Source organism: Lontra canadensis, unplaced genomic scaffold (genome assembly GCF_010015895.1).
Source record: "Lontra canadensis isolate GAN:19392208 unplaced genomic scaffold, GSC_riverotter_1.0 scaffold37, whole genome shotgun sequence".
Classification (NCBI taxonomy): Eukaryota; Metazoa; Chordata; class Mammalia; order Carnivora; family Mustelidae; genus Lontra; species Lontra canadensis.
In genome coordinates, this window is record NW_022631031.1 from 5,217,566 (window position 1) to 5,235,300 (window position 17,735).

At 39.1% G+C, this 17,735-nt stretch overlaps 1 protein-coding gene across 2 annotated transcripts; it reads right to left on the minus strand.

Moving 5' to 3' along the window:
• Window positions 1–331: 331 nt before the first annotated feature.
• CA2 (carbonic anhydrase 2) lies at window positions 332–16,453 on the minus strand. 2 transcript variants are annotated; one of them, XM_032869096.1, is made up of 7 exons: window positions 16,302–16,453; window positions 14,970–15,167; window positions 7,058–7,176; window positions 6,463–6,555; window positions 5,330–5,392; window positions 2,912–3,067; window positions 644–1,130 (listed from the first exon to the last, which is right to left on the minus strand). In XM_032869096.1, the coding sequence occupies exons 1-7, from the start codon at window positions 16,333–16,335 to the stop codon at window positions 1,011–1,013; spliced, it is 783 nt and encodes a 260-aa protein (XP_032724987.1). In that variant the 5' UTR covers window positions 16,336–16,453; the 3' UTR covers window positions 644–1,010. The 2 variants fall into 2 exon arrangements, with proteins under 2 accessions (XP_032724988.1, XP_032724987.1); XM_032869097.1 differs by lacking the exons at window positions 7,058–7,176; window positions 16,302–16,453 and having other exon boundaries at window positions 332–1,130; window positions 14,970–15,064.
• Between the last annotated feature and the right edge of the window lie 1,282 nt (window positions 16,454–17,735).

A 17,735-nucleotide genomic window follows, 5' to 3' on the forward strand; every position in this document is an offset into this window, starting at 1 on the left:
GGAGTATATATTGATTCTGCACGTACACTTTTCTCTGGCTTGCTACTCTAGTTTAACCCGTTCCTCTCTCTCTTGCAGGATTCATTCTTGTAGGGTTCTCATGAAGGTCACGTGAATGAGTGCTCAGAAAGCACTTAAAACAGCTCTTGGCAATTAATACATGACCTTCAGGGTTTTTCCTTTTATGGAAACTCCTACAACTGTGAGTACCCAATTATGATGGCTTATTGTTAATAATGTGTTAACAGGACTTATAAAAGAACACATTTTGTTCTTCCATTATTACCCAATACCCAGCATAGAATAAAATAAGCCCAAATAGAAGTCCAAATTTTATTAGAGAATATATCTAAAATACAATATTAAGTTATGATATATTATTTGAATGGAAATATACTCTGTATTACAACTATAATTATAACAATTTTACAGATAATACTTCATTTACATCTCTGTAATTCAAAAGTCACTAAATTACAACATAATTCATTTTCCAGATAACATTGCTACAAATGTATAAGAATTTAAAATTTTTTTCTTGAATATAGTATCTCGGAATCATAAACATTTATTTCATCTGATTTACATTACCTAGAATCATGACTCTTTCACCTGATTTAAATTACACAGCTCAATTTATCTCATGGAATGGATTTGCACTCAATCACTCTACTTTCCTATGTTTTAAAGTTAGCATTTTTGTGAACAATTGTCCGTGCTCATCACCCCATGTGCTACGAACAAAGTCAAGATGCTTTGTTCTCTTATTCCTTATATTATATTCTCTCCTACAGAAAGGCTATTACCAGAACCAAAGCACCAATCACAGCAATTTGGTCAAGCACGACAGCTGGTCAAGTTCTTCACATTTTACTAATGAGGACAACAGGTGAGAGATAAGGATCTAGAAAACCAGACACAAAGCAGCCAAGGTCCGATCCACCAAGGTAGATTTGTGCTTAGCTAATATCCCGAATATCCACTATCTGGATGTGGGCTCTGAGGCCATCTTATTTGAAGGACGCATTAATCTGTCTGTTGTGCAGTGGCTGAGCTGGGCGCCAATTGTCCACCATCAGTTCTTCAGGCTCGCCCTCCTTATTGAAGTTAAGCTTACGGAATTTCATCATCTAAAAGGCAAAATACAAGATAAAAAATTTTAAAATACAAGTTTCCCAATAGTATTCATTTATGTGCTTATTCTCCCATATTCACCAATAGTCACCATACTATGTATGTATCAAAATTCAAAGTTCACTTTGGTTCCCAATAAATATACAATCACATAAACATTATATATGTATGCTTTTAGATGACAAGTCAATTTCTGGAAAATACACACAAGATTGTTGGTGTTGTTTAGAAGGAAATTTTTAGTGGGCTTATTTTTTTCCCCTCTTAATTTTAAAAATCAACCATCAAAAGCCTATAAAACACTTCTGAGTTGTAAAATAATAATAAAAATTCTAGATCCAAATTATAGAGTTTTGTTTTCTGCCCCAGGAAGATAAACTACAGCATCTGTACTATTGGATAAAGTGGTCCAGGATCCAAAAGCTCCAGGAGATAAGTGACTGGTGCACATCTCTGCTTTAATGTACAGAAACACATAAATGAATTTGCACAAACTGGGATTTTGAATCCTTGACATTCGCTGATTTTTATTCCCCTTTAACCTCGCTTTAGTTCCCTGGCCCAGTGATGGGACACAGCCCTTAACCAGTTTCCTACTTCTTTGAGGCTGTTTTTACAAAGTGGTACGTCCCTCTGCCTTCGCAAGTCTTGATCTAAATGAAGAAGGGTGATTTGGGCAGTAATGAAGCAACCCACAAATCAACAGCCTTTCACCTGATCTCTTTGGTCCAGTAATATTCCCTCAGTCTCACCCCTTGAAGTCAAATTCAATGTCAGTCAGTTACTGTAACATTAGTTAAATTATCCAGGATCCAAGTTCTTGTGGACCCTACAGAGGACTGTCCGTTTTCTACATTTCAACTGTGGGGGGAATAGAGACAGTCTATGGGTACTATCGGTGACCCAGAAGCTGCATTAATAACTTGAACCTCATAAACTATATTGTATGGGAAAGGTAAGAATCTGTGGTCTGGGCTTTAGAGCAATTTGGAGTGAGTTTTGATAGATAGTTTTCTCCAAGGGATGGCTTTTGCTTTTGTCAGAATTCAGAAATGTATTCTGATAGAAATAATGAGGAAGTGGAGATGCAATATGGTGGGGGGTGTTAAGGGGGTAGGAGAAGAATAAATGAAACAAGATGGGATTGGGAGGGAGACAAACCATAAGTGACTCTTAATCTCACAAAACAAACTGAGGGTTGCTGGCGGGGAGGGGGGTTGGGAGAGGGGGGTGGGGTTATGGACACTGGGGAGGGTCTGTGCTATGGTGAGTGCTGTGAAGTGTGTAAACCTGGCGATTCACAGACCTGTACCCCTGGGGATAAAAATACATTATATGTTTATAAAAAATAAAAATAAATAAATAAAATAAAATAAATTGAAAAAAAAAAAAAAGAAAGAAAACTGGGTAAGCTCTCATGTGAGTGAGCTGTTACCTGTAAGTTACCCCTGATATCTATGGAACCTTGAATATGAAATCTCATTGTCCTGGGCCTCGATTTCCTTGTACCTTATATAAAAGCATTTATTAGGTGACAGACACCTTTCTCACTTAATCCTCATGATTATCCAGTTGTACAGAGCAAACAACCTGCCTAAAGTTATGGCTAATCCCAGCAAATACTTCTTGAATGCTGTTTATCTGCTAAGCACTGTTATGGACACTAGTTCCACATCTAGAAGCAGGAGCAGGAGGATTCAACCCCGGGTCTGTCCGAATCCAAAAGCCAAGCTCCTCTGCCTGGACGAAGGGCTCTACCTCACTTGAGAAAACCGACCTGTTCACTGCTAATGCTGATGGGCTCCCTGAGCACAATCCAGGTCACGCATTCCAGAAGGGGAGGAGTGGTCAGTGAGCCTGGGTAGGTCCAGTAGTCCAAACTTCCAGGAAGGAGGCCAAGAGGGTCAAAGTTAGTGAAGTCAGCACTCTTACCCTGGAAGAAGGCAAACACACAGGTTACAAATGCCACATGATCAGAGCAGGAGGACGGCAGGAGATTAGGAAACATATTCCCCTCTGATTGCCAAAACTTTTTTTTTTTTTTAAGAGGTCCCATGTTGACCAGAAAACAAAGTAAAAAAGAAATTAAGAGAGATATTTGACTTGGAAATATAGTTGAGCAGATATGGGCAAGAGAGCCTGACTCTCTAATTTTCTCATGTCCAATTCTCATCTTGTCCTCTCAAATCATCCCTTATAATTTCCATTGTTATTAACTGATCACATCCAGCATTTAAAACAAAACTGCTGCCACTGAAATAATGCAATTTTAGGCCTCAGTAACAAAAATATAGTATCTTTGATAAGGAGGTAATTGTCTTGCTATTCTATCTGATCACCAGATCAGGACTAAAGAACCCGTTTCCTTTCTGGACACTACACTTTCAAAGCATTAGATGTACAAGGCAGAGAGCTTCAAGTAGACTGACAAGGTTGTTACAAACAGAGAAAATTGCTGTATGGGAATAGTTAAAGGGCACTAAAGGTAACTAGCCTGAGGGTAAGTAAAATGCTATTAGAGAATGGGGTCAAAAGAAAGAAGGACCATGTTTTTTACTTTGTTTCGTTTTGTTTTACTAAGGTATAATTAACACATAATATTATATTACCTTCAAGGTGCCCAACATAATGATTTGATATTTACGTATATTGTAAAATGATCACCACAATAAGTCTACTTGTTAACATGTAACAGTCTGTTACTAAGTTACAGCCCAGTTACTAATAATTTTTTTCTCTTATGATGAGGACTTCGAAAATCTGCTCTTAAAAAAAAAAAAGTCTACTCTTAGCAACTTTCTAATATGCAATGCAATATTATTAATAGTCACCATGCTGTACATTATATCCCCATGACTTATTTATTTATTATTATTTTTAAAGGTTTTATTTATTTATTTAAAGAGAGTGAGAGGGAGAAAGCACGAGAGGGTTAGGGTCAAAGAGTGAAGCAAACTCCCCACAGAGTGGGGAGCCGCCATGGGACTTGATCCCAGGACTCCATGATCATGACCTGAGCTGAAGATAGAAGCTTAACTGACTGAGCCACCTAGGTGCCTGAGTTACTTATTTCATAACTGGAACTTTGTACCCTTTGACCCCCTTCACTCACCTCCCCCCACCTCTGATAACCACAAATCTGTTTTCTGTATCTAGAGCTCACTTCTTTGTGTTTTTGTTTTTGTTGTCTGTTTTTTAGATTCCACATATAAGTGAGATCATATGGTATTTGTCTTTTTCTGTCTGACTTATGTCACTTAGCATAATGGCCTTAAGGTCCACCAACATAGTAATCAATGGCAAGATTTCCTTCTTTTTTATGACTGGACAATATTCTATTGTGTATATATAATATATTATATATAATTATATATATATTATTATATCATAATATTATAACATATTGTATTATATTTTATATATATAATATGTTACATAAATAGTTATATTATATATAGCACATTTCTTTATCCAGTCATCCAGTTTGGACAGTTAGACTATTTCTGGATCTTGGCTATTGTAAATAATGCTGCAATGAACATGAAAGTACATATATCTTTTTAAATAAGTGTTTTAAATTAGGTTTATTCCACATAATCCAAAGGGGTCAGCCAGGAGTAATAAGGGAGCCTTTCAAAACATAAATGTGGCTTCAGTTTGAGGATAAGCTTTATAAAGCCAGAGCTGTCCTTGGTGATCGTACGTAGCAGATGTTCAATGACCTAAACGTGGCTCTGCCATAGAGAGAATTCCAACATGGGATGGTTATTCTTCATGCTCACCAATGTCTCTCCTACGTTAACCAGGTAACCAGCACAGAGCAAATACCCCACGAATATCTGCTGCATGAATGAAGGAATAATTTGACCCAATGATCTTTCAGTTTCCTTATAGTCATGAGAATTCTCTGACTCTTGTAATATGAGTGTTCAAACGATAGGGAAGCAAGACTAAATAAATGCAAGTCTTAAAATGATACTAGCATTAGGCTCAACCTTCAGATAAAGAAAAGTTAAATGAATAGATAAGCAACATTTTACCTCTATTAACTCCTTATTGAAACACCACATGTCAAAGCAAGACTATTTATTTTGATCCAGAAAGTTTCCTAAAACCAATGGGATATTAAAAAAAATAATAATAATAAATTTTAAAAAAAGTACTCTATTGAGGTGGCAAAAAAATTCAACTGTACCTTTGTCTTTATGGAATCCAGGGCATCGAGGACTTTTTGTAGGCCTGGTCTGGCATCGCCAATCTATAGAAAGACACAACATACAAGATACTGGAATCCTGTTGGTACTACATCAGTGTTGATTTGAGCAGCTCTACCATAAAATTTTTCCAAGTAGTGCACCAAAGTCTCCCACTTGCTACATGCCACTCAACCATCTTACTCTGACTACACAGGCACCATGAACTTCCCCACTTTCACCGACAACTTCCCTCCGAGTTCTGCCCCCCCACCCCACCCCATAGTTCTCCTGAATCTACTCCCTAAAGATCACCAGTGACCGCTAGCTGACCTCCAACTACCAAAACAAAGAACACTGTTCAGTTCTTACCTTCGTTTTGCCGGATTTTATACTATTGACTTCTCTTCTTTTTGAAATTCTCTCCTCCTTTGGCTTTCCCTCTGCCCTCCAACTTCATCAGTCTCCCTTGACTCTTGTATTCCTTTTTAGCCATTTCATTAGCATCTTTCCACTGCCTTAAATGTCTTACATTTTGCAGTTTCTTGGGACTGCATGCTCAGCAGCTTTACCATCTCCCTCTTCAGGCTTTTCTTGGATGATTTCATACTCATGTGTAGCTCCCACCTGACATATGATGTCAGGCTTCATGAATCTCCAGCCTAGACCTATCTCCACTTGCTTTATAACTGTCTGGAGGGCAGCTCAACCTGTAAGTCCCACTGGTGCCTGAAATTCTCCAATACTGGGTCGCTGCCCTTGAGCCCTCCAAAACTTGATCTTACTTTAGCAGTCTATCATGAAACAGTACTATCTAGTTAGGGACAAATTTTAAAACAAAAACCGGTAGTCATCTGAAGTATACCTCTTTTTCCTTTCACATTTCCCATGTATACACCCTTCACATTTACATATAAATAGCACCTCATGAATACCTCTCAGATTGTTTCTCCACTGCTACTAGCTACTATGGTGGGGGGTGGGGGGTGTGGAGGGGGAACAGGTGCCTGAAAATATTTCAGAGCCAAAGGCATTTCCGAGGCTCTTTGTAGGATGTCCTGTTTACTCTGAATGTTCTGTTTGCTTAATCTTTATTAAAAAAACAGGGGAAAAAAGAACTGGGCCATCAACTAACCTGCAAAAAAATACCCAAAACAGCCAGTCCATCAGGTTGCTGCACAGCTTTTCCAAAATCCCCATATTTGGTGTTCCAGTGAACCAAGTGAAGCTAAAGCAGTGGGAGACAAAACCACAATGAATGAGACACATAATAAATCCTACAGGTTTCATCCAGTGATCTTTGCCTCTTAGCTAGAGGTTACTAAAGAAAGTAAACGTGTGGATAACTTAAAAAATAAACTTTTCTTTCATTTTAATTCTAATTATTCACTATTTGGCATAACAGCAAATGACTTCATCAACTCTAAGACAAAGAGTTACATGTTCTTATGGGAAGACACAAAGCTTATTTCTAGATTCATATTAAAATGGGATCCTCCAATTTGAATTTATTTTATTTTTTGCAAATGATGTTCTTGGAAGTAGTAGAGAATGTTTTGCAGCATTCATTATAATATCACAAATAAAAGTTATAAGAAGCAAATATGAAGGTCCTTTGTAAAAGAAAAAAGTTCATTTAGATTGAGTCGAATTTACAAAATTAAGGTTTTGAAATTAATGCTGAATATCAATTTACATCTTTCCCTGCAAAGCAAAAAAGCGTCTCTTACCTCTGCAGCATATTTCTTTTTATCCACAGTGTGCTCAGAACCTTGCCCATCAGATGAACCCCAGTGAAAGTGAAACTGAATCAATCTGTAAGTGCCAGTGAGGGGTCCTCCTTTCAGCACTAAAATTTAAAATATATATATATATATATAAAATATATGTATATGTATACTATATATGTGCATATGTGTGTGTTTATATGTATATGAATGTATATACATACACACAATCATGTGTATACACATATACACATACATATGCACATGAAACACAAACAGTATTAAATATTAAAGTCTAATTTAACCCCGTTTCGTAGTTCTAAATTTATGCCTGTAGCAACATTTTCGCTCTGGGAAAATTAAGTCCACACTCAAGTTTAGTCTATAGTGCTGAACAAAATCATTTCAGCTGGCTTCTCTCCTCACTCGTGTTGGCTTGAAGGATGGGTGTTTTTCCCATCTGGTTTCTGAGCACAGTGATACTTCTCTTCTGGATTTGGTTTGGAGTCAGAGGTGCTGGTTGAGAAAGAGGAAATTTTAGGTGGAATTATTAAGTCCTCTGTGAATCACTGAGGAAGTGCCCGTGCAGCTGCTTGCCAGTGTGGGTCTGTGGCCCACACTGACTAGCATGGGAACCGCTGCTCTACATGGCCCAGTGGCCGTCTACCACCTGCTTCACTAACCTCCGAGGCCAGTTCTTACCCTCCAGAATTTGTGAAACCATAAGCATTCTATTGATCTTAGTAGAATATCCAATTCTCCTTGCCCTGGCCTTCCAAATTCTCCAGAATTTGGATTGTCACTGGTATTAACTAGCTTGGTACATTCAAAAAAAAAATTTTTTTGAGATTTATTTAGAAAGAGAAAGAGAGAGTGGGTGCATGAGTTGGGGGGAAGGGCAAGGCAGAGAGAATCTCAAGCAGGCACCCCTGAGCCTGACACTGACTTGATCCCTGGACCCTGAGATCATGACCTGAGCTGAAACCAAAAGTCAGCTGCCTAACCGACTGAGCCACCCACATGCCCCCCATTAAAATTTTTTATTGAACGTTTCTGACCTTAATGTCCTCATCTGTAAAGTGGATACGTTCAATTGTTTATTACTTCACTGAGAGTTTGCTGATCATCTAACATATGCAGTACTCTATTGTCTCCAAAACCTTAAAATTCTAACTTTAATAACTGCCTAATGATTCTACTCTTCTGGTATTAATATAACTTTGTTAGAGAAAAACACAAGATGGAAGAATGTGACTAGATGTCATCTTCTTAGACCATAGTCTATTTGCAGATAATTAATGATATGTGTGTTACAGAGAATTAATATAGTATGAAATCAGTTTCCCCATCCTCTCCATAAACTTTTTATTTAAGTTATATGTATTATTGAAATGTTACCAATATATTTAAAAGCTTTTAAAATTAGTTTAGTTCTACCATCTATTTTTATAATTGTATTTTAATAGCTTTGGGTTATAAATCTATAAAACAATGAGCCCAAACTTACTTTGGCTTTGCAGAACAAAGCAACAAAGTCTGTACAATCAAATTTGCTTAACTTCACCCAAATACACATAAACGGTAGCAACACCCGTTCATTTACCCAAAGGAAAAAATAGAGCTGGCTGGAAGACATTTAGGCCTTTCCTACAGCTCTTGATACAATCTCTCCTTGCCAGCTCTGCCTTACAATAGGCCAGGAGAAAAAAAGAAGGAATTAAATAAAAGAAAAAAAAAAAAGAAAAAAAAGAAAAAGAACCAATCAGAAGTGGTGTTATATCATCGATTTGGGTATATTCTGATAAAATCACATCTTTTGAACCTTAAAAACAAATTATTATAAAAATTTTTTTAAATCTAATAATCCTATAAGGAAAGACTTAGCCTTATCTGCCCCATCCTCTAGGCTTTTTCAAAAATGAGAAAATTCCCATTTTTCATAATGATATACCCTCAAAACAAAATATATATTTATGAGATAAATTGGTACTGAAACAATTCCTTTATAATCACTTTAAAGCTACTAATTGGCTGATCCTAAAAAGCAAATATCCTAACATCATTAATTCTACCCAGTGGCAAAATAAATGAAATAAAACCATATTGAGCAACCAGTGTAACTTATCATTCTAAATGAATCTCCTTTCCCTTATAAAGAATCATATCAGAATCTTAAATTTTAAAAATAATAAAGCTTACTGGCTATTTCCTATTCTTATTCACTCCCTTGAAGACCTTAAGATTCCAGCCTAATTTATTTATTTCAGAGAATATTTAGAATTAGGCAAGAATGTATATGAGCTTTTCTTAAATAAGCTTTGTTAATTAAAAAAAAATGCTCTGGGTTCAATGATTAAACTTACTAAGTGCTAATCTATTATTACCAGGCACCTGCTTTAGCTCCTGTTAAAATAAAACTATGTTGCTATGTAGATTAGAAGCCCATCGTACCTAGGAGAGATTATTAAATTCTTAAAATTTAATTGCTACAAAAAGAAGCATTTCTTGTCTTCTTGAGCTAGTTACTTATTTCTCGGCAAATTCTTAGCATGGAGTTTTGTCAATGAAGTCCCCCCCAAAACATCATTATAATAATAAATCACCACAAACCCCGATAAAGGTAGCATATATATATATATTTTTTTTATTTGCAAAATAAAAGTATATTTGGTTGAGAGATACGGAGTTTGCACTTTTTCCAGATCTACCTATTTATTTACTTATTTGGATTGCTACTTGCCGTTTCTGAACTGTTCCAGTTTAAAATGAAGTCTGTTTTTCCGATGCAAAAGTAATTTGAAAAGGTAATATAAACTGCAGACTGTGTTTTTCCTCTTTAAAACCCAGCCCTGCTGGTGGGGGCCCTGAGGAGTCAATAATTAATTGTATCATAGAAATGTGTTCCACAGGGATGGGAGAGATATAAATGGGGTTTTCTACCAGGATATCTTTTTCAAGATTCCCAAAACTTAATTTAAATCCAAATCTCAATACCAAGAGCTCCAGCTAATTTTAATTTTGATGATCTCCCATCAGTTATACATACTGCATACATAACACACAAAATAAGTACTAATTATATTATAATCTGTCTTCCTATATATATTACTTAGGGAAGTTATGTGAATTCTGTTTTTGTGAAAATTAAGATACCACCCCAGTAATAAGACTAGCTGTGCAAATTAAAAACTGAAAAATTAACATTTTTAAATTTTTTCTTCCCACTTTATTATTACTTAACGTAAGATGTATCCAAATAACAAACTAAATATCTTAATGAATATCGATAATCTCTCTTAAATCTAAAATACAGATAAGCCCATTTCCAATAATCTTTAGTTTAAAATTCAAATTTGAGAGATTTCTTATTAATGAAGTAAAGGACTAAGTCTACTAAAACTGCGGCATTTCCCAGCAGGTAAACAATCTTCTTTTATGAATACTTTTAAAATTATTAAATCATGCATTGCTGTTTTGTTTTTTTAGTAGTAGCAAATAATCCTAGGGTTGACATACTAAAATCAAGAAAATGAATGAGGACAAGATGTCGACAATCCATTTCTTTTAAATAGTGAGATGTTTAGCTGTCACTTTCACTGCGGTAAACAACAATTAAAAATCAACAGAACAGAAATTTTTAGTTACAGGTATATGGAAATCATAGAAGAGTATAAAAAAAGAAACTCTTTTGACATGAACATAATTAAATACAGAACTTAGAATGCTTTGGTCAGTTTTATGAATACTTAGGTTTCTGCTTATAACATTAACAGTATGCACAACAAACCCTTTCACTTGTTGCTATTATGTTTCCTTTTAACTTAAAATTATTCATGGAAGGATAATTTTAAAGTTTCAAAAGCAAGTCCTTGAAAAGCAAGACTCATGTATGAAGCTCTATTATGTCATACAGACAATGGTCTGCTTCAAATGAGCATAAGTAAACTGTTTCCTTCCTTTTTTCTTGAAATAATATAAACAGATAAAAATATTTCCATTTCTAAAGAACAGAAATGATATGAGAGTTGTATATAGATTGGCTCAATAATTTCAGGCATTGGTTTTTCAATATTTGAATCTAACATTGTAATAAGGCAGGAGAGTTTTAAACTCTTCCCTAAAACTTAATGAGTTAGCAGAAGTTAATAATTTGACTAGTATTTTTTTCTCCCAGATAAAGCTAGTAATAAAAGAACTCAAGCAGAGAGAGTTATTTTTTAATAATTTTTTTGAAAAGCCTAACAGGATTAACAACTTTTCATTTATTAAAGGTGGTTTATTTTTAAAAGAATTTAGAAGATTGATGAGAGCTTCCAGTTAAAGCCTATTAACCCCGCAATTTTTTTTATTAACTCCACACTTAAAAAGAATTATCTCAAGCTCAAATATACTAATAAACACAACCAGCTCATTTCCTGATAACTGAGCACTTAAGTTCGAGTCTAAGGTAATATTTAGGATGTATTTGAAAACTTAAATCTATGAGAAATTCTAGAAGGCTGAAACCACACTAAAAATAAAAATAAATCAATTAAAATGAACTGAAGCTCTATCAATGTAGAAAACAAGACCTAAAAGATATCTAAAAATGTTAATGCCATAAAAATAACTCCTAACAAAAAGAGATGTTAAGTTGTCGACTTAAAATATCGAGTGACCAAAATGAAGAAATTATTTTTAGACTTAAGTGTATAGAAAAACATATCAATTTTTAAAACCATGGTATGTACACACTAAATATTAACTCTGGTTATCATTCAAAGATTCTTATTCAACTTCTATTTTTAAGTGATGGGCATTTAAATTCCTTAGCATTCTGTTTCCTCATGTTTAAGTGAATTTGAATGGAATATCTCCATCATTTGTTCTACTTGAGAGTCTAGGATTCTTTAAAAAAAAAAAAAAAAGTCAAAAGGGTGTTTCTCAGCATGGTATGATTGTTTGTTTTATTCTATAGATGTGTTTTTCCTTAATGCCAACATTTTAATATAGTCTGCATCCTAGAAAAAATAAAATAAAAAATGCTTCCTTGTTTAACCAGAACAACTGACAATGTTGAAGAGGTTTGGGCAAAGTTACAAAGGGATCTTTCATTCATAAAGGAGAGCAGGTCATTCTAACATTAACTCTTCCTCGTCTGTCAGAGTAAAGACTGCACTCTTTCAAATCCCGGGGTCTTTCCTACTTCTCCGGCCTGGAGTCTCCTCCAAGACACCAAAATCCTTCAAGCCTCACCACAAGTTTTATTCACCCTGGAAAGTCTTTCCTGACTTACACAGGATGACTCCTAAGTCTCTTTCATGTTTCCATTGTTCCTTGGAATGGAACAACATATGTCCTTCTTGGGCTTGCCAAGGTCATGGTCAGCATCTGTTATTTCTCTGCCTTTCCACCTGAGGCTTGCACAGCATGAGTTCAAGGGATACAAGAGACCAGGCCTCAATCCTGCCTTCATGGTACCTAGCTGATCTTGCATTCAATTGGCGTTAGGAAGGGTTTTCTTGTGGTGGTGGTTGGTTTTTTTACAAGAACTGAGTGAAGAACACGTGTGTCTCTAAAGACATAGATTTGAGACCCCACTGGAACCACTTTCTTCACAATCTAAACATGGCTTTCATAATATATGTGTTACTCGCCAGGAAAAGTACTTAGAAAAGTGTGGCTAGCTCTAATCAGTTACTGCTTGTGTAGAAATCCATCAGGACTCGACATATCCATGCTAAAACATGTAACTATATAACGTCTCATATAAAATCAGTACACACTTTAATATGATAAATGGGATGTCCAGGAACATATAAAAATAAAATGTTTAAATCCCATCAAGTGATGGCAGGTAATCTTACAGCTCATCAGAAACTTTCTTCAGAAATCTTATCACAGGTGCAATCCCTACAACAATTGCCTAATAAAAGCAGTCAAATGGTATGAAGACATGGAAACAGCAATGGTCACTTACTGTGGAATTATTACATGCCAAGTGCTAGGCTAGGTGCTTCATATCTATTGTCCCATTTAATCCTTCCTCCGTGGTAGAAACTACTCTTACTCCAATTTTACAGTTAAGGAAACTAAAAATTAGAGAGATTAAGTTGCTGTTGTTCCCAGGGCCACTGAGCTGGTTAGTGGCAGAGATGGAACTTGAGCCCATGGATCTCTGACCCCATTCCATGCTCAGAGTTGCTACTCTAAATGCTGAAATCCATTTTCCAGTAATAATATACTACTGGCACAATTACTTCATGACCAGATTTGTAAGGAATACAGGGAATTATCTCATCTGGTTCTATTTGTTAGACATTTGTTTCCTCATTGCTCCAAAAAAAGTACCCAATGTCTATGTCTCCCCAAATGAGGTATATGAGGTAGACATGGCTCTCATTGAAAACGATGATCTCACTGGCAACACTGAAACATACCTTCATTGCATCTCTTTTTGTAGAAGTTGATAGGTACAGACTAAAATAGCTCACTTTTTTTGGTCTTTGAATAACTAAACATGAACTTTTATAGCATCCTTTCTGTATGTATAATACCACCAAGACCTATGGTCTTGTCCTATTATAATCAAAGTATACAGTATCTTTAAAAGGAAGGGAAGAAATTTGTTTCCCTCATATTTAGCCCAATCATTTGAGCATTGTTTCTTTGGAGTGGGAGGCTTATTTGGGAAGGCAGTGTAGCAGAATGATTGAAGGAATGTCTTCAGGAAACATCCTCTATTAAACCTAATAATCAAAGTCTAATTACTCATTATACTATGCCAGAATATGTGTGTGTGCTTGTGTGTGTACTGGGGGGAGGTGCACCCAGGGCACAGGTATGTTGAAAACATTTCTCAGATGATCTCCACATCACCCTCCATCAAGTTGTCTTCCAGAATCACTATTTCAGAAATCCAAGTGTCAAAAAAGTGTTTGAAGCAGGGGGAGAAGGGATTTTTCCAAACTGGACTGAATATATAAGAGAGCTACAAAAAAAGAATGGTCAACTAGGCTATGGCGATTATAATCACACTTATATATTAGTACTATCAGTCGTTACTCCAAAATTTTGACAGCATTATTGAATGCATCCCTGTTTCTCTGTGCTCTCTTTTTGCCCCATGCTTTCCCTGCTCCCATACCATCACCGCTCATCATATGTTTGCAATGACCTTCAGAGGAAAGCACTCAGGAAAATAGGGCACTGGCAATTAAACCAACCAGTGGGCAAAGAAAGCTGCTACCATGTCTGAATGGGATTGTTCTCCTGTTTCTAAATAAGAAAAAAAGAAGCATTCAATGGGCTTCCTGTAAACAGCTCCACTACAGAAAAATTACAGTAATTGGTTTTGTCAGCAATGGGCCAGGTGGGCCAATGCCTACCCACTCTAAAACATCTTCATTTGTGGAATGAATTTCTGGGTGGATACCAAAAAGTACTGCCTCCTCTTATCACATTTGTACCCATAAATACAATGTTTCAAAAAATTTTCACTATTTTAAATAGTGAGGTTTTCATCACTCCCCTGTCTGCTGCCTTGAAGAGAGCACTAAAGAGGTACTTTTTATTGGATAGGATCAATTCTGGAAAACAAATATTTTAGAAAGAATCTTAAAAATTTCAGTTTTTGCAAATCCCATCCTTGCTGATCTTCACATCCCAGCGACCTTGCCTTCTGTGACTTTTCACAAGCAGATCACAGTTATTCGGTGACCTACATAGAAACCAGGAATTGTATAGAGGAGCAACAGCCCTGGAACACTTCAAAGTAATTAGCCTACTTCTCAGAGCCTGGGACCTAACAAAGATGAGCAAAGTGGCATCTTTGAGTACTGAGACAAACTGTAGGATTAAGCCACTGCTCCTGATTCCTCTCATTAAGCTGGGAAAATACTGGGTAAAAGGCACACGTTATTTTTTAAACACTGACCTGCTTTGTCCTGGGAGTCATCGAATTCCACGTTGAAAGAGTGACCATTGTTGATGATCCTGCGAGAAACCGCTTGCTCATAGGAAGGAGACAAAGCCTTCAGGGCAGGGTCATGAATGGCTGCTTTGGTGTCGATGTCAACAGGGGACTGGCGCTGTCCCTTGGCAATGGGGAAGTCCTTATACCAGTGCTCGGGTCCTAGTGGTCAGAAGAGATGTGTGAATCCCCCAGTGTGGGGAAGGGCACAACCAGAGCACTAGAAAGAGGCAATGATTCTGGAGCCAATGTGATCCATTCCAATTTTGGTGGCCCCACTTAGCTGAATACCTCTGGGAAAACAATGTGTGCCTCAGTTTCATCATTTGTATTATGGGGTCATAACATCGGCACTGGAGAAGTTATGAGAACTGGAATCAATATATGAAAGGTCATTGAACAAACAGAGTGCCATATAAATATTACCTATTTTTACCCTCATTTTATTGAATTTGCAACTGAAATTGGGCAGACACTACCGCAGGGCTTGTGGTTAGCATTTAGGATATTCAAGCTCATTTAAGACCTTGGAGCCGGTTGGGATTTCTCCCTGGAGTCCTCCTACTGAATGTGAAGGCCAGTCACTGCTCAGACCCGGGCACCTCTCTTGTAAAGATCAGGGAAGCCCCCACCCCACCCCCAGATGCGCAAGGGGCGCCAGACGCATCTTTCTTTTGCGTCGGTTGGCTCTGGAGAACCCAGATCAGTAGCCATGATAAACCCGGGTTCCTGGTGACCCCCTAACATTAAGAGATCAGAGATGATGGGTAAACTCAGAAATCACCGCGATGGATTCAAACCAGCCCATGAAAATGCCCCGGGACAGTTTGTGCTGAGCGCCTTAGCCACAGGTGGTGCTGAGAATGAAGTGTGTAGGGGGAAGGGAGGGTCCCCTAATTTTTCTGCAATCAACAACTAAAATTTTCCCGTTACAACCCTTCCTCGCTTCCTCCTAGGTCCGGTTAGGATAGTCTCCGTTCGGGACCCGAGGGCAACTGTCCTCCAGTCCCCAGGCTGAGGCTGCGCTCCTCCTCCCTCCCGCCCTACGCGCCACCGCTGGACGCGGGGATTCCTCGACAGTGACCCCAGGGGCTGGGGCAACGGGGGCATCCCAGCGACAGGGAGCAGCGGGCGGGGCAGGCTCGGGGGCACACCTTGCCTCGGGTGCTCCGACTAGCCACGGTAAACAGCAGGTGCGGGCGCTGCGGGGCCGGGGCCGGGGCCGGGGCCCGGGCCGGGGCCGACATTGGGGCCCCGGGTGCCGCCGCCGCCGCGCCGCCCTCCTGCTGCACTCACCATTGTGCTTGCCGTATCCCCAGTGATGGGCCATGGTCGTGCGGCTGGTCGAGGCAGGGCAGGATTTGGCGCCGTTCTAGAAGCGGCTGCTCCTCGGGCGCCTGCACCGTGTGTCCGCGGGTCGCGCCGTCACCGGCTTTTATAGGCTCCCGCCAACTTCGCGTTTCGGGGGTGGCCCGGGGGAGGGAGCCCCGGGTGGACCTGGATGAGGGGAGGAGGAGGTGACGGGCGGAGGTGATCTCCCAGTGCTTGGGGCGGGTCAGGCGGGCGAGGCACCGGGGGCGGGGAGAACGCCCTCTCGGCGGGCGCTCTGCTGGGCTCAGGACCTCCTCTCCTGCCCCCCGGTTCCCCTCGGCCCGCGGCCCGGGCCCCGGGTCCCTGGGCTGGCAACGAGGCTCCAAGCTCTGGGCGCGCGTGGCGGCGGCGGCGGCGGCTCCCGGGCTCCTGGATGGGACTGGGGCTGGCAAGCGTCTAGGAGCACCCCATCCCCCTCCTGGTGCGGAGTCTGGCGGCCGCGCTGACTGCTCGGGACCCGGGCCCCTGGTTCTTTTCATCCGTCGTCCGCATTGTGATCGCATCCCCGGCCTCAGAGCCCTCCCGCCCCACCCCCTTGACCCCACCGGCGCCGGGGTCTCCAGCCCCGAGGGTTTACTGCCGGGTGTCCCCGGCCGGGGACTGGCAAGCTAGGTTAGGAGCTATGACCTTGGGGCAAATAGGGATACGGTCCTTGAGGCTCTGGGGAGCGAGCAGCTTCGCGTACCGAAAGCCACGCGCCCCCTGCTGCACCGCCGTGGAATAAAGCGAGCAAGAGGAGCGAAGGTCTCTTCTGCCCTTCGTCCAGAGGCGAGCACCGGATATTGCATTTCCTTGATGCTGTCAGGGCTGTCAGAGTATAGTATGAAGAAGGGCTTATCTCCTCCCACTTTCCTCCTTCTCTTTAAAAAATTAACTTTGGGGGAGAGACTTCCTCGCTGAATACATATTAATTTAAAACTTGTCCCCCAAAACTTCTAAAACAAATTCCTTTTCTCAGAGAAATTAGGTAAAAACAAGCATTTCTTGCGAAGAGGTGGGAACTTTCCCTAGCTGAAAAAGGAACTTGCCATCTGGAATACGTAAGAAATAATTTTTAAAAAAGAGAGAGAGAGAGAGGATTTTTTGAGGCAAAATGGGTCCCCTTCTTCCTATACTTACACACATATATTTATGGTTATATTGAAATGAAGATTAATATTTTAACGTTATGTATTTCAACATTTTCTTTGATTTTTTTTAATGGTCTGACTTGAAAAGAAAAATTTCTATTGACATCTAAAAGGGTTGTGGGCTTGAAGCACTGTCCTTACTATACCTAATAGATAAGTCAGGACTGTTTTGGGGGAGGGGGCAGAATTCATTTCCTTCAAAGGACTTTGCCACAAAAATGGGAGGAGG